The sequence below is a fragment of the Salmo salar genome, chromosome 18 (genome assembly GCF_965601325.2).
Source record: "Salmo salar chromosome 18, fSalSal1, whole genome shotgun sequence".
NCBI lineage: Eukaryota > Metazoa > Chordata > Actinopteri > Salmoniformes > Salmonidae > Salmo > Salmo salar.
The window spans coordinates 69,991,896-70,012,878 of NC_138308.1; the positions used below are offsets into that span (position 1 = coordinate 69,991,896).

At 43.0% G+C, this 20,983-nt stretch overlaps 1 protein-coding gene across 2 annotated transcripts; it reads right to left on the reverse strand.

Moving 5' to 3' along the window:
- Window positions 1–345: 345 nt before the first annotated feature.
- Window positions 346–20,967, reverse strand: alpk1 (alpha kinase 1). Of its 2 annotated transcripts, none has more exons than XM_014155644.3 (14): window positions 20,823–20,967; window positions 19,539–19,686; window positions 6,820–6,974; window positions 6,342–6,540; window positions 5,746–5,805; window positions 5,577–5,663; window positions 5,419–5,495; window positions 5,185–5,280; window positions 4,937–5,041; window positions 2,985–4,782; window positions 2,394–2,541; window positions 2,021–2,183; window positions 1,148–1,334; window positions 346–981 (listed from the first exon to the last, which is right to left on the reverse strand). In XM_014155644.3, exons 1-14 carry the CDS (start codon window positions 20,829–20,831, stop codon window positions 800–802), a joined length of 3,414 nt encoding a protein of 1,137 aa, XP_014011119.2. In that variant the 5' UTR covers window positions 20,832–20,967; the 3' UTR covers window positions 346–799. The 2 variants fall into 2 exon arrangements, with proteins under 2 accessions (XP_014011119.2, XP_014011120.2); XM_014155645.2 differs by lacking the exon at window positions 20,823–20,967 and adding an exon at window positions 20,266–20,311.
- Between the last annotated feature and the right edge of the window lie 16 nt (window positions 20,968–20,983).

The window sequence follows — 20,983 nt, forward strand, 5'->3', positions numbered from 1 at the left end:
ATGCAAGTCATTCCGAGTTGTATCCACTAGGGCACACAACTGTAAATGTTTTAAAACAAAATTTGTATTTCTTATTGGACAAATCTAAGTAGTCCCTCCCTGTTTCAGTCAGTTTTCTTCCATTTGGTGCCTAATGGTGCCCTGGTTCACTCAGCGAGATGTGATCAAGCAACATTGAATTAACAAATAATTTGGTGCCTCATTTGGTTGTGGTGAGTGTCAGGTGTTATCCTGGCTAATCTAACCAGACCAATGGATGTTACTTCCTTGTTTGGTCGAACCAGTCGAGCTACAATCCATCCAGTGTTTGGTCTAGAGACAGGTGAACGGATACACAGTAGCAGGTTCATTTCTGTGATCTGATTTAATCAATTCAAAAGCAATTAAAACAGATCAATGTCAATTTAATAAAACTTTGTAGGCTACAACAGAGCGCAGGCCTTAGGTAATAAACGAGAGTGGTATCAAGGGTCACAAAAACACTTACAGTACATCGAAAACACGATACGGTCTGATTTTAACAGAACTGGTTGAGGTTGGTAAATGGGGCAGGCAATTCTCACTTCTAGAAATGAAATCACATGCTACCGAATGTGCTTCACTACACTGCTGTTTTCACCACAGGATCAGCCCATGTCTAATAGGTCAGAATGTGCATTGTGCATTGTAGTAGGGGATCGCAATGCACATATTTTAGGCCAAAACAATATGTTGTTCGAGAGTTGTCAAGGAGCCCCAGCAAACACACACACACACACATCTCTATCTGGAGTAGACATCACTGTTTTCAAGACGTATGTTACTGCAGTTTGCCCAGTGACAGTAGGTCACAGATACTGTTGCATTCTGGTCCATGCTGGTCCTTTAGGAAATAATTGACCCCCCTCTCAGCGAAGTTAGTGGCACCTTTAGGGGTCCTGAGAGAGTGGATCTGGGGGTCTGTGAGGTACGTCAGCCCCTTCCCATTGGCGGTCACCCACCCTGGGGAAAGAAAGAGAGAAAATAGAGAAAGGAAGAAGAAAAAAAAACATTGTGACATACAGAAAATGTAATGTAAAATGCTGAATTATAAGATTCAACAAATGAACGTTATAGTCACCTGAGACATAGACAGACACATGCACACTGCACAAGCACACACACACACCTTGTAGGTCGACAACAACCTCTTGGCATCCAGAGAACTGGTAGGTGAAATGTCCGAAAGCGATTCCATATTCTGATGCCTTGAACCGCTTGTCCACTTTAGTAGTGTTGTTGGTGAGCTTCACAAAGTCCCCCAGCATGTAGGGCTCCACTGTCACACAGTCCACCACCTCATCCCCCTCCAAGATCTGAAACAAAACAAGCAGCTGTCTAAACAGGAGGAAGGTTCACTTCTTCTGAAGATGTGTAAACATTACATTTTACAATATTTTTTGGTAATTTAGTAGACAATCTTATCCAGAGCGACTTACAGTCGATGCATTCAACTAAGGTAGATAAAACAACCACATATCACAGTCATAGCAAGTAAAAACAGGCCATCATAAAAAGCAGCTATCAGAAAATAAAAATCCCATCTTTCAATATGACCATGGTGAAGTTATTTCTTTCTTATGATTGGTTTCTTTCTTCTTAGGGTAAAGCACACTCACTGTGTATGAAATGCGCTCTATTTAATTTGATTTGATGATGCGTGGCTTTGGCACAACAGGTCCCAATGTTAATTAAAAAAAGTAAATCAAATGATAAAAAATATTAGGGGTGTGTGTGTGTGTGTGTGTGGGGGGGGGGGGGGGGGGGTGTTTGGAAAAGTATGGCAATATTTCATTTTGAACTGTGTTATTAAAATGTCAATCACATCATTGCATAATACATTAGGAAGCTAAGCCACGGAGTCCTAGCCTGGGCCCAGACCTGTTTGTGCTGTATAGCCAACTCCTATGGAGTTGCTCAAACAGATCTGGGCCCAGGCTATCACAGCACTTACAATCACCAATGAATCAATGATTAGTGGGATGTTCGTTAATGCCTTTACCAGTAGCACTTCTGAAGGGATGAAGAAGATCTGAGCGGTCACTTTCTCCTTGTAGAGTCTCTTGTTAAACTCTGTCACGTAGTACTGGGCCGTCATCTGCCTCTCCACGTCACTCAGATGGAACTGAATGCCCTTAGGTTCTAGGTACTCCTTCCCCACATAACTGAAGGGGGAAATGAAAACGCGAAGAACATGTTCACGTTAGGCCCAATCCTAACTTGAGACAGGCACACGTTTAGTTTTGCAAAACATAAATCATGCATCGATGTTGATGGGAGATTGTGCGAAAATGTGAATATCTCCGAAGTTAGGATTCAGATGTTTCTGTGTTTCAAAGCGGAATTCAATTAAATCTTGATTTATCCCTACTGACCTACTCAGCCTCTCCTCTTGGTGTAGAAACTGTACCCATAATGCTATTCTCTGCTGGCCTTGCTTCCCTATTGGCTCTCCGATGTACACATAGGTCTCTCTGGACGTCCACAGTCCAGAGGCCCTGGAGTACTTCAGAAGGAGAGCACCTGGAGAAAAGAACACGTTTTTTTTTTAGAGGTTATTACTACGCAAAATACAATTTTACCATGTAATATAAATAACTTGTCATTTCTGTTTTGTAAACTTCAGTGCAACCGGTGTCAAGTTCACTATGAACCACTGTGTATGCTGGAAATAGTGTATATGTTCAGAACTGAGTCATTTCCATCAAAGTTTAAGGATAGTCGAGTACAAGTTCAAGAAATTGTGCATCTTATGTAACATAATCTTAATGTTAAATAACCTCTATCTGAAGTGGCCGTTGGTGCATTAAACCTTTTGAAAGCATTGAACTGTATGTAAACATTACATTTGTATATTTCATCTTATTAGTACTTAATCATTATTTCAAGTTGCCTTTTACCTTGAAAAACACAAAACCACCATGACTTTACATTTTCTATAACACTACGAGGCAATAGGAACTCACTGTAGGCGCTTTTCTGTTTCCCAAGCTTGAATTTCATGTCACTCTGCAGTCTCTTTAACATACAGCCATGACACATCCCAGCCAGGAGGGCGATGTAGTCCTCCTCTGTCAAAACGTACTGGTTCTCAGGCACTAGACCGCCCATGATGCCGTGCTTTAGACAGGCGTAGCATGAGGAGTTTGGGTGAGAGGGAATCTGCTTCTCTCCAGCACAGGGTTCAGTGTTGTTGACTATGTGTCCTATCTCTTTCTCCACCATCTCATAGGAGCTGTCTATCTCTGTAGAGAGACACTGCTCCGGGATGAGGCTCTCAGATCCTAGTTGTGGAGGTCTTCTGTGATAGGCTGCAGCACTGTTAGGCCCAAAGGGGTGAGGGGATCCAGTGTCTTCCTCCGTTTCTGCTTCTTGATCCACATTGAAGTTTGGAACTATCTGCGAGGCGGCGGGACCTCGGTGTTCATTTACAGCTGCTGGGGCTGCAGAACGCATTTGTGGTACTGCAGCTGCCTCACGGGATGTGTCAGATAGGGATAGTTTCTGCCATGATGACTGGGAGCCGAGGCTGTCGCTAAAGGAGGAAGTCCTCGACTTGTCTTGGTACCCTGGATGCATCACTACTCCGTCTCTTTTAGGTCTCACCGACACTGACGCACCACACCCGTGACACTCCTCCTCGGTCTCCACAGTCTCTATTAGACTCTGTTCGTCAATAATTTCAAACTGCTCAACATCACTTCCTGTGTGGGTGGATGATGAGGAAGTGACCCGGGTGGAAGAGTTGGATCCTGCCTGAGCACTGAGACTTGCTCTGATATCTCTTTTCCTGGTCTTGCTTTTAGATTCTGGCCCATTTTCCAACCAATCTTCACTAACCTCGGTGAGACAGTTTGGATCGCACAGATACTCCATGTTTACCTTATCCGGAACACTGCCATCTTTGTAGCCACTACAGCTGAGGGGAGACCCAGGGCTGTTCAAAGACACTTTTTCAAATGAGGACCCAAAGCTGCTACTGAGTGATTTGAGAGACATTTTATTATAGCTATTGCTTGGTAGCTCAGCAGTGCTACCCAGAGTTGTACAGAGCTCCTGTTCCTGAGGTAACCTAGGAGCTAAACAAGAGGCATTGGGTGCTTTGTCTCTGTGTAACTCTTCTTTATGTGTGGCTTTTTGGGGCTTGTGGTTCTCAGTGGCACACTCTGTGTTAGGGGCCGTTGCCGTGGTCCCCAGTGCTGTTATACAGAGTCCAGCCTGGTGGCCTTCATGTTTCCTCCTACAGCTTGCCTCAGAGGCCTCACACACTGAGGTGTGGTACTGCCTGAACCTCCCCATCACCTTGGAGAAACCATCCAGAGTGAACCGCACTGCTCTCTCTTCCACCACGTCTCTATAGCTATCTGGGATGAACGACCCCTTGTCTGAGTTCAAGAATGGATTGACCCGCAATAGAATCTTCACTTGGGATATCAGACTCATAACTCCAGTGCAAAGGGCATCTCTCTGTTGGCTGTCTGCATGGCAGTAGGCATAGAACTTCTCCAAAGCCTCCCGGCATACCAATCTGGCCTGGTCCACTGTCTTCTGAGGGGTGCCCAGCCACTTGTGACTGACAGTCAGAGAGTAGGCTGCCTTGAGGAATGTGTGGAGCTCCTGTTTGCTAGTGACCATGTCCCCCCCTGTTTTAGTAAGTAGGCCGATCTCAAAGGCTTCCTTGGCCCGGAGGAGGAAGGAGTGTTTGTCCGAGGGGGGGCATTCTACTGAGAAACTGTAGGACAACAGACAGGTGCCTTGGGTGACCTGGAGAAAGAAAGAAAGAGAATGACATAGCATTATATCTAGTATTATGTTAATAGGCAGTTGTGCTACAGTGCTCACCTAGCAGTAAGCTCCACCCCCCCCCCCCCCCCCAAGAAAAACACAAAAGAGAGAAAGAGAGAAAGAGAGGACTCACCACGTTGGTTAACACGTACAGCGAGGCATACTGGCTGTACACCACCGCCATTTTAGCTGCCTCAGCTGCTAAGAGGAGACGGTGGCCATCGTTCTCAAGGAAACACTACTCCAGACATAAAGGCATACACTGAGGTCATGTAGCGGTCAGAGACATTTGAAAAGCCTCATAAATCATACAACTTATGCAGACGTCAATGTATATCTTTAGAATACAAGTGATTTCATAGGTTAAGACTGAGTGCTCACCAAGTCAATGCCCGGATTGGTCTTAAATGCATGGAAGTCTCCATCATTCATAGACACCAATATGTTGGCCAGAATCCCAAGAGACGTTCCAATGCCCTACAAATCAAAACACATACTAAGTTAAAACACATACTAAACACATATTAAACCTTCATAAAAGTAGTTATGAGCAGTTCACAGATTTGTTGTGTGATTCAGTTATTCATTGGGGTGCACTGGATGTTTTGGCTCCACCTTTTTATCAGGTTGAGGAAGAGCGTAATAGCCGACCAGGGAGGTCCAGATCAGCTCAGCAGCCTCCAGCCACAGTCCTGAGACGAAAAACATACAATTCAGAGATGGGAAAAAAGATGCATAGACATAACGCTACATCTCTCTCTTTTTTCCCTTACCAAGTTTCTGCAGAACCTGTCCACGCACTTGCACACTGACCGCCTGGATAAGAGTCCTATCACTGTCAGACTGATATATCCAGCAACCTGCAGATTTCAAACACGCATGTTAACACAGACCCTCATGGGGAACATTAAATGGTAAGAGAATTGCATTTTGTAAGCCTACCTGTTGCCCCACTAGTGTTGATGAGACTGCTCAGTATGTACTCTGCCTTCTGGAGTTTACCTGTGGGTGAGACAACAAGCATGACAAACGATACAAAGCATCATACTTAAAAAGGAAAATTCCACCCCAAAACTATTTTTTGGTATTTGTTTCATTAGTCTATTGTTGGCATACTCGCAACATGTTTAGCTTGTCAGCAATCAAGTTTTCAAGATATGTACCTTTCAAAATACAGAAATCATCCCCGTATGATGCATTTTGCATCATATGATGCTGTGTTTTGCCATCTCTGTATTTTGAAAGTTACATATCTTGAAAACGTGATTGCTGACAAGCAAAATATTTTGGGACTATGTCAACAATGGACTAATGAAACAAATACCAAAATATACTTTTGGGGTGGAATTATACTAAAAGGTTAAGGAGCTTTATCTTGATAGTATGGTAAATAAAATAAAAACAGACAACTAGTATTCCAATACACAGCATGGAGACACAGCATGATAAAGAGCTGGACTCTAATATAGTCAGTAAACAACAAATAACCAATCTGTGAGAAATATAGTCTGAAGTCGCAAAATGATGACCTCACTCACCGTCATTGAGATAGACCCTGGCCTGTCGTATGACCAGCTGGGGGGCGATGGGGGTTCCTGGGTAGTGTCTGTGGAGGAGCTTGGTGATCTTCAGCAGCCGGCTGGACTCATCTGTCCAATACAGGAACCGATCCATCAGGAAGACCACACTTGCCGCCCACTGGGGTTCCCTGGCCAAGATGGACGCCTTCAGCAGAGCCTGACACATCAAAATGAATCAAAAGTTTAAAAACACGTCGAAGACAGTCTTTTTGTGATAAATGGCTGTTTTTTTATGGCATCTTGAATCAGTACATTTATAGTCAAAATAATATTTTTTGATATATAAATTAAACATAGTTCTAAAAATATATCTTAGCCTGCATCCCACATGTCACCCTAGTCTACCATTGACACATTTAGAAAACACACGCCTTCATCGGAGTGCTTTGCTTGATTTTGCTTTGATTTGAGTGGCAGCCATGTAGGGTCATATTACCAGTAGCTGTGGTAGATGCAGACTAATGAAGTCCTTCAAGTTTACTTTGTCCTGGGAAGTGACTGACTGCTTGTACTGCCACTTCTCTGGTACAAAGGGCCACCTCATCGCCACTGCCTCCTGCAGGAGCATGCTCAGTTCAACTGACAGGGACTCTGGAAATTAGGGGACAGAATATGGTGACGCGAAAAACAATACAGAAAACCAAAAAAAATTCAAGTTTACTTAAATATCATGCTTTGAGAATACCTAAAAGCTACTCTAAAGTTAAATGGGCCTATTTGAGATCTATGGGTTCATTATACATTCACAATAAATAATTATTTTTAACCCACTTTTCCGTGATTACGATCTTGTCTCATCACTGCAACTCCCCAACGGGATCGGGAGAGGCGAAGGTCGAGTCATGCATCCTCCGAAACATGACCCGCCAAGCCGCGCTTCTTGACACCCGCTCACATAATCCGGAAGCCAGCTGCACCAATGTTGTTTTTTTATACAAAATTAACAATTTACATCCCTACATCAAACATGTCTAACAAAACAAAACACCGGTATAAAACAAGAAAATACAATCCAAAAAGGACATTAAAGCTTGTTGGTGAAACCTAGCCAATTTAGTGGGTAATCTTTCAGGAATATAATTACATTTCAATAAAAATGGAAGACCTCCCAATTTATTAAACACATTGTTTGGAATGACATACCAAATTGATTCTGTATTGTCAACACATCTTTTCAACCAATTGCTCTTGAAAGTGTTATTTATGTCAACAAAATGCAACACTTCCAGACCTCCTTCAGATATTTTATTTGAGAATAATTACTTGTTTAGTTTGTGAGACCTATTTTTACAGATGAAGTCAAGAAAGGTCTTGTTGATCTCTTTACAGGTCGAGGGATTTACAAATAAAGATAATGAGGGGTACACATAGCGATGAATCCCCTCTGCCTTGGACAGAAGCACTCTTCCAAGTATAGATTGTCCGTGATCTAACTGAAATGGTCCACCCACACAGACAGCGTTGTGAAGAATGCGCAACAGCGCCTCTTCAACCTCAGGAGGCTGAAGAAATTTGGCTTGTCACCGAAAACACTCCCAAACTTTTACAGATGCACAATCGAGAGCATCCTGTCGGGCTGTATCAAAGCCTGGTACGGCAACTGCACTGCCCTCAACCACAAGGCTCTCCAGAGGGTAGTGCGGTCTGCACAACGCATCACCGGGGGCAAACTACCTGCCCTCCAGGACACCTACAGCACCCGATGTCACAGGAAGGCCAAAAAGATCACCAAGGACAACAACCACCCGTCCCACGGCCTGTTCACCCCACTATCATCCAGAAGGCGAGGTCAGTACAGGTGCATCAAAGCTGGGACCGAGAGACTGAAAACAGCTTATATCTCAAGGCCATCAGACTGTTAAAACAGCCATCACTAACACTGAGTGGCTGCTGCCAACATACTGACTCAAATCTCTAGCCACTTTAATAATTAATCATTGGATGTAATAAATGTATCATTAGTCACTTTAAACAATGCCACTTTATATAATGATTACATACCCTACATTACTCATCTCATATGTATATACTGTATTCTATACCATCTACTGCAACATGAAATATGCCGTACGGCCATCACTCATCCATATATTTTTATGTGCATATTCTTATTCATCCCTTTACACTTGTGTGTATAAGGTAGTTGTTGTGAAATTGTTAGATATTACTGCACGGTCGGAACTAGAAGCACAAGCATTTCACCACACTCGCATTAACATCTGCTAACCATGTGTATGTGACCAATAAAATTTGATCCCTTTGTAGACAATTATTAAATATATATAATATTTTTTTTAGGACAGAAATTCATACATTGACTGACCAAGTGGTTTTTGGATAGATGTATTCCTAAATATTTAACACAGTCCTTTACAGGAATATTTCTTTATCATCAGAGTCATAAACATAAGATTTCACATTTAGAAAAATTCAGTTGTTTTCATCCAGATGCAACAGAGAATGCCGTGATAGCATTAAGGGCATGGGCGACCTGGTCTTTGTCTTAAAAAATAAAAAAAAGTTTAAAAAAAAAAGACAGGTATTGTCAGCCAGTTGGGAAATTTGGATTTCTCTGTTAAAAATGGATAAGCCATGTAGGTTTGCATTATTCAGAATATCTAGAGATAGAAGTTCCATTACCAAAATGAATAAAGGGTGAAATTGGGCATCCCTGTCGTACACTTGTGTTGATACTGAATCTTTTGGATATATTAAGGTATCACAGAACTATTTATATATTTGTAAAACATGTGAATGACTGATAAAAATGTTCACCAAAACCAATACGTTTCAGAGACCAAAAGAGAAATTCATGTTCAACGGCTTTACAAAAGTCCAAAAATAAAACAGCATCTGAGTCAATTGCATCTGAATAATCTAAAAGGTTCAGGAATAAACGAATGTTGGAACTTATGTGACGGCCTTTCATAAATCCTGTTTGAGTCTCAATTATAAGTGGTATCTATTGCTTTCTTTAATCATTTGGCATAAACCAGAGCAATCAATATTTAATAAAGTATTTGGTCTCCAATTGTCAATGAGAGAAGGGTCTTTATCAGGCTTCGGAATCAGTGAAATAAGGTCCTGTTTCATAGTAGAGACCATTTCACCATTTTCAATGCAATTTTGAAACATATTAAAAATAGGGTCTTCTAGTAACTTCCAAAACTGCCTGTAGAATTCAACTGACAGGCCATCAGGGCCAGGAGATTTACCTTTTTTCATTGAATTCAGAGCCTCTCCAATTTCTTCGATTGACACAGGCGAATCGCAAAACTGAGTGGAAATCATCTTCAATTACAGGGACATAATTCTGAATGTGGCAAATGTAACTTTCACAACCATCTTCCTGAAATTGTGAGTTGGTAAAGGTTTTCATAAAAGGAATTGATAAATGTTGATAATTTAAATAACTAACTGGTGTTTCTTTCCCCCTCTTCAATCCATTTAGCTCTTGGTCTGACAAAGGCACCCTTTGCAAAATCTGTGTAAAGCTGTTCTAATTGTAAAGATTTAAATATAGTCTTCTTGAGATAGATCATCTTTCTTTAGAAATGCTCAAATTCGCTCATCAAATCTTTTTCTCTAAGGTTCTTCAGGTGCTTCAGCTCTTTGGCACGTTTAATGGCTACAACTCTGACTTCATAGTTGAAGAATTCAAATCACATTTGATTGGTCACATACACATATTTAGCAGATGTTATTGCGGCTGTAGCGAAATGCTTGTGTTCCTAGCTGCAACAGTGCAGTACTATCTAACAATTCACAAATCTAAAAGTAAAATAAATAAATAAATAAATAAATATATATATATATATATATATATATATATATAATTATTATTATTATTATTATTATTATTATTATTATTATTATATATTATTATTATATATATATATATATATATATATATGAAGTTGATGCAAAGAGTCAATATTTGCAGTGTTGACCCTTCTTTTTCAAGACCTCTGCAATCCGCCCTGGCATGCTGTCAATTACCTTCTGGGCCACATCCTGACTGATGGCAGCCCATTCTTGCATAATCAATGCTTGGAGTTTGTCAGAATTTGTGGGTTTTTGTTTGTCCACCCGCCTCTTCAGGATTGACCACACGCTCTCAATGGGATTAGGGTCTGGGGAGTTTCCTGGCCATGGACCCAAAATATTGATGTTTTGTTCCCCAAGCCACTTAGTTATCACGTTTGCCTTATGGAAAGGTGCTCCATCATGCTGGAAAAGGCATTGTTTGTCACCAAACTGTTCCTGGATGGTTGGGAGAAGTTGCTCTCGGAGGATGTGTTGGTACCATTCTTTATTCATGGCTGTGTTCTTAGGCAAAATTGTGAGTGAGCCCACTCCCTTGGCTGAGAAGCAACCCCATACATGAATGGTCTCAGGATGCTTTACTGTTGGCATGACACAGGACTGATGGTAGCGCTCACCTTGTCTTCTCCGGACAAGCTTTTTTCCCCAGATGCCCCAAACAATCGGAAAGGGGATTCAGAGAAAATGACTTTACCCCTGTACTCAGCAGTCCAATCCCTGTACCTTTTGCAGAATATCAGGTCTGTCCCTGATGTTTTTCCTGGAGAGAAGTGGCTTCTTTGCTACCCTTCTTGACACCAGGCCATACTCCAAAAGTCTTCGCCTCACTGTGCGTGCAGATGCACTCACACCTGCCTGCTGCCATTCCTGAGCAAGCTCTGTACTGGTGGTGCCCCGATCCCGCAGCTGAATCAACTTTAGGAGATGCTAGGAGGCGCTTGCTGGACTTTCTTGGGCACCCTGAAGCCTTCTTCACAACAATTGAACCGCTCTCCTTGAAGTTCTTGATGATCCGATAAATGGTTGATTTAGGTGCAATCTTACTGGCAGCAATATCTTTGCCTGTGAAGCCCTTTTTGTGCAAAGCAATGATGACGGCACGCGTTTCCTTGCAGGTAACCATGCTTGACAGAGGAAGAGCAATGATTCCAAGCACCACCCTCCTTTTGAAGCTTCCCGTCTGTTATTTGAACTCAATCAGCATGACAGTGTGCTCTCCAGCCTTGTCCTCGTCAACACTCACACCTGTGTTAACAAGAGAATCACTGACATGATGTCAGCTGGTCCTTTTGTGGCAGGGCTGAAATGCAGTGGAAATGTTTTTTGGGATTCAGTTCATTTGCATGGCAAAGAGGGACTTTGCAATTAATCTGATCACTCTTCATAACATTCTGGAGTATATGCAAATTGCCATCATACAAACTGAAGCAGCAGACTGAAAATTAATATTTGTGTCATTCTCAAAACTTTTGGCCACGACTGTACATACACACCCATTCAAAAGTTTGGGGTCACTTAGAAATGTCCTTGTTTTCCATGAAAACATACATGAAATGAGTTGCAAAATGAATAGGAAAGATAGTCAAGACATTTACAAGGTTATAAATAATGATTTTTAATTGAAATAATAATTGTGTCCTTCAAACAGCCTTTGGTATTCTACTTGTCAGTTTGTTGAGGTAATCTGAAGAGATTTCATCCCATGCTTCCTGAAGCACCTCCTACAAGTTGGATTGGCTTGATGGGCACTTCTTACGTACCATACGGTCAAGCTGCTCCCACAACAGCTCAATAGGGTTGAGATCCAGTGACTGTGCTGGCCACTCCATTATAGACAGTATACCAGCTGACTGCTTCTTCCCTAAACAGTTATTGCATATAGTTTGGAGCTGTGCTTTGGGTCATTGTCTTGTTGAAGGAGGAAATTGGCTCCAATTAAGCGCCGTCCACAGGGTATGGCATGGCTTGTACAAATCTCTCACTTTACCACCACCAAAGCACCCCCAGACCATCACATTGCCTCCACCATGCTTGACAGATAGCGCCAAGCACTCCTCCAGCATCTTTACATTTTTTCTGCGTCTCACGAATGTTCTTCTTTGTGATCCGTACACCTCAAACTTAGATTTGTCTGTCCATAACACTTCTTCCAATCTTCCTCTGTCTAGTGTCTGTGTTGTTTTGCCCATCTTAATCTTTTCTTTTTATTGGCCAGTCTGAGATATGGCTTTTTCTTTGCAACTCTGCCTAGAAGGCCAGCATCCCGGAGTTGCCTCTTCACTGTTGACGTTGAGACTGGTGTTTTGCGGGTACTATTTAATGAAGGTGCCAGTTGAGGACTTGTGAGGCGTCTGTTTCTCAAACTAGACACTCTAATGTACTTGTCCTCTTGCTCAGTTGTGCACCGGGGCCTCCCACTCCTCTTTCTATTCTGTTTAGAGCCAGTTTGTGCTGTTCTGTGAAGGGAGTAGTACACACCTTTGTACGAGATCTTCAGTTTCTTGGCAATTTCTTGCATGGAATAGCCTTCATTTCTCAGAACAAGAACAGACTGACGAGTGTCAGAAGAAAGTTCTTTGTTTCTGGCCATTTTGAGCCTGTAATTGAACCCACAAATGCTGATGCTCCAGATACTCAACTAGACTAAAGAAGGCCAGTTTTATTGCTTCTTTAATCAGGACAACAGTTTTCAGCTGTGTTAACATAACTGCAAAAGGGTTTTCAAATTATCAATTTGCCTTTTAAAACTATAAACTTGGATTAGCTAACACAACGTGCCACTGGAACACAGGAGTGATGGTTGCTGATAATGGGCGTCTGTACGCCTATGTAGATATTCCATAATAAAAATAAATAAATAAAAAAGAAACTGCCGTTTCCAGCTACAATAGTCATTTACAACATTAACAATATCTACACTGTATTTCTGATCAATTTGATGTTATTTTAATGGTAAAATGTTTTCCTTTTCTTTCAAAAACAAGGACATTTCCAAGTGACTCCAAAATTTTGAACGTAGTATATTATATATATCAAATCAAAGTTTATTTGTCACATGCACCGAATACAACAGACCTTACAGTGAAATACTTACTTACAGGCTCTAACCAATAGTGCAAAAAAGGTATTCGGTGAACAATAGGTAAGTAAAGAAATAAAAACAACAGTAAACAGACAGTGAAAAACAGTAGCGAGGCTATAAAAGTAGCGAGGCTACATACAGACACCGGTTAGTCAGGCTGATTGAGGTAGTATGTACATGTAGATATGGTTAAAGTGACTATGCATATATGATGAACAGAGAGTAGCAGTAGCGTAAAAGAGGGGTTGGCGGGTGGCAGGACACAATGCAGATAGCCCGGTGAGCCAATGTGCGGGAGCACTGGTTGGTCGGGCCAATTGAGGTAGTATGTACATGAATGTATAGTTAAAGTGACTATGCATATATGATAACCAGAGAGTAGCAGCAGTGTAAAAGAGGGGTTGGGGGACACACAATGCAAATGTATATGTGAGATGAGTAAAGCAGCATGTAAACATTATTATTGACTAGTGTTCTATTATTGAAATGACCAGTGATTCCATGTCTATGTATATAGGGCAGCAGCAGAGGTGTAATGTACTTAGGAAGTACTTAAGTTATTTTACTTAAGTCATTTTTTGGGGTATTTATATTTTTGCCAACTTTTACTTCATTACATTCCTTAAGAAAATAATGTACTTTTTACTCCATACATTTTTCCTGACACCCAAAAGTACTAGGAAAATAGTCCAATTTACACACTTATCAAGAGAACATCCCTGGTCATCCCTACTGCTTTTGATATGGCAGACTCACTAAACACAAATGCTTTAATTGTAAATTATGTCTGAGTGTTGGAGCGTGTCCCTGGCAATCTGTAAAAAAAAATATATACTGCTCAAAAAAATAAAGGGAACACTTAAACAACACATCCTAGATCTGAATGAAAGAAATAATCTTATTAAATACTTTTTTCTTTACATAGTTGAATGTGCTGAGAACAAAATCACACAAAAATAATCAATGGAAATCCAATTTATCAACCCATGGAGGTCTGGATTTGGAGTCGCACTCAAAATTAAAGTGGAAAACCACACTACAGGCTGATCCAACTTTGATGTAATGTCCTTAAAACAAGTCAAAATGAGGCTCAGTAGTGTGTGTGGCCTCCACGTGCCTGTATGACCTCCCTACAACGCCTGGGCATGCTCCTGATGAGGTGGCGGATGGTCTCCTGAGGGATCTCCTCCCAGACCTGGACTAAAGCATCCGCCAACTCCTGGACAGTCTGTGGGGCAACGTGGCGTTGGTGAATGGATCGAGACATGATGTCCCAGATGTGCTCAATTGGATTCAGGTCTGGGGAACGGGCGGGCCAGTCCATAGCATCAATGCCTTCCTCTTGCAGGAACTGCTGACACACTCCAGCCACATGAGGTCTAGCATTGTCTTGCATTAGGAGGAACCCAGGGCCAACCGCACCAGCATATGGTCTCACAAGGGGTCTGAGGATCTTATCTCGGTACCTAATGGCAGTCAGGCTACCTCTGGCGAGCACATGGAGGGCTGTGCGGCCCCCCAAAGAAATGCCACCCCACACCATGACTGACCCACCGCCAAACCGGTCATGCTGGAGGATGTTGCAGGCAGCAGAACGTTCTCCACGGCGTCTCCAGACTCTGTCACGTCTGTCACATGTGCTCAGTGTGAACCTGCTTTCATCTGTGAAGAGCACAGGGCGCCAGTGGCGAATTTGCCAATCTTGGTGTTCTCTGGCAAATGCCAAACGTCCTGCACGGTGTTGGGCTGTAAGCACAACCCCCACCTGTGGACGTCGGGCCCTCATACCACCCTCATGGAGTCTGTTTCTGACCGTTTGAGCAGATACATGCACATTTGTGGCCTGCTGGAGGTCATCTTGCAGGGCTCTGTCAGTGCTTCTCCTGCTCCTCCTTGCACAAAGGCGGAAGTAGCGGTCCTGCTGCTGGGTTGTTGCCCTCCTATGGCCTCCTCCACGTCTCCTGATGTACTGGCCTGTCTCCTGGTAGCGCCTCCATGCTCTGGACACTACGCTGACAGACACAGCAAACCTTCTTGCCACAGCTCGCATTGATGTGCCATCCTGGATGAGCTGCACTACCTGAGCCACTTGTGTGGGTTGTAGACTCCGTCTCATGCTACCACTAGAGTGAAAGCACCGCCAGCATTCAAAAGTGACCAAAACATCAGCCAGGAAGCATAGGAACTGAGAAGTGGTCTGTGGTCCCCACCTGCAGAACCACTCCTTTATTGGGGGTGTCTTGCTATTTGCCTATAATTTCCACCTGTTGTCTATTCCATTTGCACAACAGCATGTGAAATTTATTGTCAATCAGTGTTGCTTCCTAAGTGGACAGTTTGATTTCACAGAAGTGTGATTGACTTGGAGTTACATTGTGTTGTTTAAGTGTTCCCTTTATTTTTTTGAGCAGTGTATATAATAAAAAATAAAAATAAAAATTTGCAGCCGTTTTCCTTAATATAAGGAATTTGAAATGATTTATACTTAAGTATATATTAGCAATTCCATTTACTTTTGATACTTAAGTATATTTAAAACAAGATACTTTTAGACTTTTACTCAAGTAGTATTTTACTGGGTGACTTTCACTGAAGTAGGACAATTGAGTACTTTTTCCACCACTGGGCAGCAGCCTCTAAGATGCAGGGTTGAGTAATCGGGTGGTAGCCGGCTAGTGATGGCTATTTAACAGTCTGATGGCCTTGAGATAGAAGCTGTTTTTCAGTCTCTCGGTCCCAGCTTTGATGCACCTGTACTGACCTTGCCTTCTGGATAATAGCGGGGTGAACATGCCGTGGCTCAGGTGATTGATGTCCTTGATTATATTTTTGTAATTCCTGTGTGCTGTAAGTGTCCTGGAGGGCAGGCAGTGCACCCTCTGTGATGCGTTGGGCAGACCGCACCACCCTCTGGAGAGCCCTGTGGTTGCGGGTGGTGCAGCTGCCATACCAAGCGGTGATACAGCCAAACAGGATGCTCTCAATTGTGCATCTGTAAAAGTTTGTGAGGTTCTTAAGGGCCAAGCAACATTTCTTCAGCCTCCTGAGGATGAAGAGGCGCTGTTGCAATGTCTACACTGTATTGCTTTTCTTTCAAGCAATTGAAGTGGGTCTAGGGTGTCAGGTAAGCGGGTCTAGGGTGTCAGGCTGTTGCGCCTTCTTCACCACAATGTCTGTGTGGGTGGACCATTTCAGATTGTCAGTGATGTGTATGCCGAGGAACTTGGAAGCTTTCCACCTTCTCCACTGAAGTCGCGCTCTCTCTGCTGTTTCCTGAAGTCCACGATCAGCTCCTTCATTTTGTTGACGTTGAGGGAGAGGTTATTTTCCTGGCACCACTCCGCCAGGGCCCTCACCTCCTCCCTGTAGGCTGTTGGTAATCAGGCCTACTACTGTTGTGTAGTCTGCAAACGTAATAATTGAGTTGAAGGCGTGCGTGGCCATGCAGTCATGGGTGAACAGGGATTACAAGAGGGGGCTGAGCACGCACCCTTGTGGGGCTCCTGTGTTGAGGATCAGCGAGGTGGAGGTGTTGTTTTCTACCTTCACCACCTGGGGCTGCCCGTCAGCAAGTCCAGGACCCAGTTGCACAGGGCAGGGTTCAGACCCAGGGTCCCAAGCTTAATGATGAGCTTTGAGGGTACTATGGTGTTGAAGGCTGAGCTATAGTCAATGAACAGCATTCTGACGTAGGTATTCCTCTTGTCCAGATGGGATAGGGCAGTGTGCAGTCTGATGGCAATTTCACCGTCTGTGGATCTATTGGAGCGGTAAGCAAATTGATGTGGGTCTAGGGTGTCAGGTTAGGCAGAGGTGATATGATCCTTAACTAGACTCTCAAAGCACTTCATGATGACAGAAGTAAGTGCTACGGGGTGATAGTCATTTAGTTAAGTTACCTTGAGTACAGGAACAATAGTGGACATCTTGAAGCAAGTAGGGACAGCAGACTGGGATAGGGAGAGATTGGATATGTCCGTAAACACTCCAGTCAGCTGGTCTGCGCATGCTCTGAGGAAGCTGCTAGGGATGCTGTCTGGGTCGTCAGCCTTACGAGGGTTAACACGCTTACTCAAGTCAGCCACGGAGAACGAGAGCCCACAGTCCTTGGGAGCGGGCAGCTTCGGTGGCACTGTGTTATCCTCAATGCGGACGAAAGTGGTTAGCTTGTCCGGGAGCAAGATGTCAGTGTCTGCGACGCGGATGGTTTTCCATTTGTAATCCGTTTTTGTCTGTAGACCCTGCCACATACGTCTTGTGTCTGAGCCGTTGAATTGCGACTCCACTTTGTCTCTGTACTGACGTTTTGCTTGTTTAATTGCCTTATGGAGGGAATAACTACACTGTTTGTATTCAACCATATTCCCAGTCACCTTGCCATGGTTAAATGCGGTGGTTTGTGCTTTCAGTTTTGCGCGAATGCTGCCATCTAACCACGGTTTCTGGTTCCCATCTACTTCCATTACCCAAGTATTTTCTTGCAAAAATATATCTTTGGCTAACGATTTGATGTTTCCAATTAAAATAGGATCTTTAAGTAGTGTGTTGTTTAATTTCCAATATCCTTGAATAGTTTAAGATTTTTTAGCAGCTTGTAATTCCAGGGAAATCAAATGATCAGAAAAGGGAGCCAAATGATGATCTACATCCATAAAATGTTAACAAAAAGGGGGAAAATTAGGACTAAATCTATTCTAGATTTTCGTGACAGTTTTGTTGATCCAGGTATAACCCTTTGCATCTGGATTGAAATAATGCCAGGCATCATCAGAGAGATCCTTGCATAATGTTGTGATGATATTGCTAGTTTGAGAGCTTTGCTGATCGTGTTCCACCTAGAATGAATCAGAGTCATCAGGTGTTTCGTTAAAATCCCCTGAGAGATTTAGAATAGTCTCTGAATATTTGTTGTGTAAATCCTGTAATTTTCTGGAAAGTTGGGAAGAAAGGGTCTTATTTGGAGCGCCCTAGAGTTATGTCCATACACATTGCAGATGATGAAAATAGCATTGTCCTCCTGAGTGGTGCAGCGGTCTAAGGCACTGCATCGCAGTGCTTGACGTGTCACTATGGTCCCGGGTTCGATCCCAGGCTGTGTCACAGCCCGCCATGACCAGGAGACCCATGAGGTGGTGCACAATTGGCCCAGCTTCGTCCGGGTTAGGGGAGGGTTTGGCCGGCCGGTACTTCCTTGTCCCATCGCGCTCTAGCGACTCCTTGTGGCGGGCCGGGCGCCTGCGAGCTGACTTAGGTCACCAGCTGGACGGTGTTTCCTCTGACACAATGGTGCGGACGGCTTCCGGGTTAAGCGAGCAGTGTGTCAAGAAGCAGTGCAGCTTGGCAGGGTCGTGTTTCGGAGGACGCATGGCTCTCGACCATCACCGCTCACAAGTCCGTAGGGGAGTTGTAGCGATGGGACAATACTGTAACTACCAATTGGATATCATGAAATTGGGGAGAAAAATGCGTAAAAGTACAAAACAAATGACCCATCGTGAAGATGTAGATTCTAGAATATCGCCTTTAAATTTGTGGATAAGCATCAAAACACCAGCAGAATGGTTTGATCCATGACTGAGATAAGCCTATCTCCCTATTGTGACTGAAAAAAAAATACTATTTGTCACACAAATGAGTTTCCTGAAGATGGACAAAATCTGCATTACTGCGTTTACAATATAAAAACAAGGCTTTCAAACCCCTAGCATTCACTCGATATTAAGTGAGTTGAAAACAAACTCCTGCATACAAATGTGAACAATAAATCAAACAGTAAACCTTGAGGGTTACTCCGACAGAAAACTACGCTCAGGTGAGGTGGCGGTGGTTCCAGCTACACCAACGTGTCGGAGGAAACACTGATCAACTGAAGAGAGCAGTCAGCCTGCAGGTGCCCCGCCCGCCACAAGTCGCTAGAGCGCAATGAGCCAAGTAAAGTCCCCCTGGCCAAATCCTCCCCAAACCCGGACAACGCTGGGCCAATTGTGCGCCGCCCTATGGGACTACCAGTCACAGCCATTAGTGACACCTGGGATCTAACCCCAGGCTGTAGTGACGTTGCAACACTGCGATGCAGTGCCTTAGACCGCTGCGCAACTCGGGAGGCAAATTAAGTTATTTTATTTGTATTTAATCATATTCTACTCTAGATTTAAACACCTGACAACACATTATGGCCCTGCAAAGCTACAAACTTTGTCCCAGCCATCATTTTATAACTAGGCAAAGAGTACCCTCTGCTGGAGTACCTCTGTATCTTTGGAAGTTGAGCTTGGCTTCCTCTGTGGGCTCCACTACCACCAGACCTGCTGCAGACACAGCCCTGTGACACTCCTCCAGCATGGCTCCCACCTCCTGGCTGTCCATGGTGCCTTTTAGTAACCTCTCTTCAGTCCCCTGGAATGTAGAGAATGAGTCGATGTGTATACAAGAGAATATCAGTGTATGAAAATAAACAGGTGCCCATGTCCCAGGGCCCCGCTCCATAACCCGTGAGAAGCAGAGTGTGTTGCAGTTTCCACTGAAGGAAACAACCCGCTTATTTAGTTTTGCCAATGGTCTGGTATGAGATGAGACAAAAATAAATGGTTATTGACACAGAATAGACTACCTATATTTCCTATCACAGTCTGTTGTATAGTAAGCTATAGACAGAAATGCAGAGAATTGAAGGCTTCAGTAGGGTAAGTAATACAGTACTTATAATAAGGATAATATGACGTGTCCACTAAATAACCACACTGGTTAGCTGATCAACTATACTCAGACAGTGACTGTTGGTAAAGCATGCAGTCAACCAGAGAAAGGCAATATTAAGCGTGAAAGTAACATGTATCGGCTTCTATTTGCCCCATCTTATAAATGACTTATGGCAAAGAAAAATAGAAGTTAAGTGTCATCAGTATATTTTTGCTGATCATATAGTGTTATTATACAAAAGATACGATGTGACATTTCCATAAAGTTAAAACCTACCTCTGACACCGTCGGCTTCTAACTTCCTGGTTGGGCAGAACTTTGGAGGATGGGCATTTGTGAGTACTGCAATTTCATTGGTTTAAATTCTGAATTTAAGATTGATTGACATCACGTGGGCATCTCTAGTTTAAAAACACGGGCACTGCGAGTCTCTCTCTGTGACTTGAGCCACCAGTGTCTTTATTGATAATAATGAATAGCCTACTGTTGTGAAATCGATTGATTAACAAGACAACATAAAACATTCTGAATCAGGAGGCTGCTCAACTTTTGGACAACAACATGCCACGAATGTTCTCCGTAGTCTCTTAATGTCAGAATGTTTAGAGGATATGTAGCCTAGATGTTTTGCATGTTGAACACTGATATGTCAAACAGACACAGTGTGCCTGTGTGTTAGGCCTATATTAACCTAAATCCTTCCTGAAAAAGCTGTAAAATGTAACCAATGTCTACGTCTACCTATCGATTGTGAAAGACAATTCAAACAGATTGCCTAAGAACAAAAGTACCAGGCCTAATAGCCTATATGCCCCAAATGTATAAATACATACCGTCATCATTCATGCACATTTATTGGCGGTGGGGTGCTATATACGATGATGCATCGCAAATAGGCGGAACTGTGCGACAGTAGATTGAGCTGAACCACTGCAGTGTAAACCTCACAGCACAGCATATTACTTATGTACGGCTCTAGCGATCTACAGCAATG

What these genes read in the sequence shown, in the direction of transcription:
- alpk1 (XM_014155644.3), bottom strand. An exon ending in CAACTTCCAAAGATACAGAG is followed by an intron (nt 6,975 to 19,538) that starts GTACTCCAGCAG and finishes CCTAATTTCCAG; the next exon opens with AGTCCCTGTCAGTTGAACTG. An exon ending in CAACACTAGTGGGGCAACAG is followed by an intron (nt 5,664 to 5,745) that starts GTAGGCTTACAA and finishes TGAAATCTGCAG; the next exon opens with GTTGCTGGATATATCAGTCT.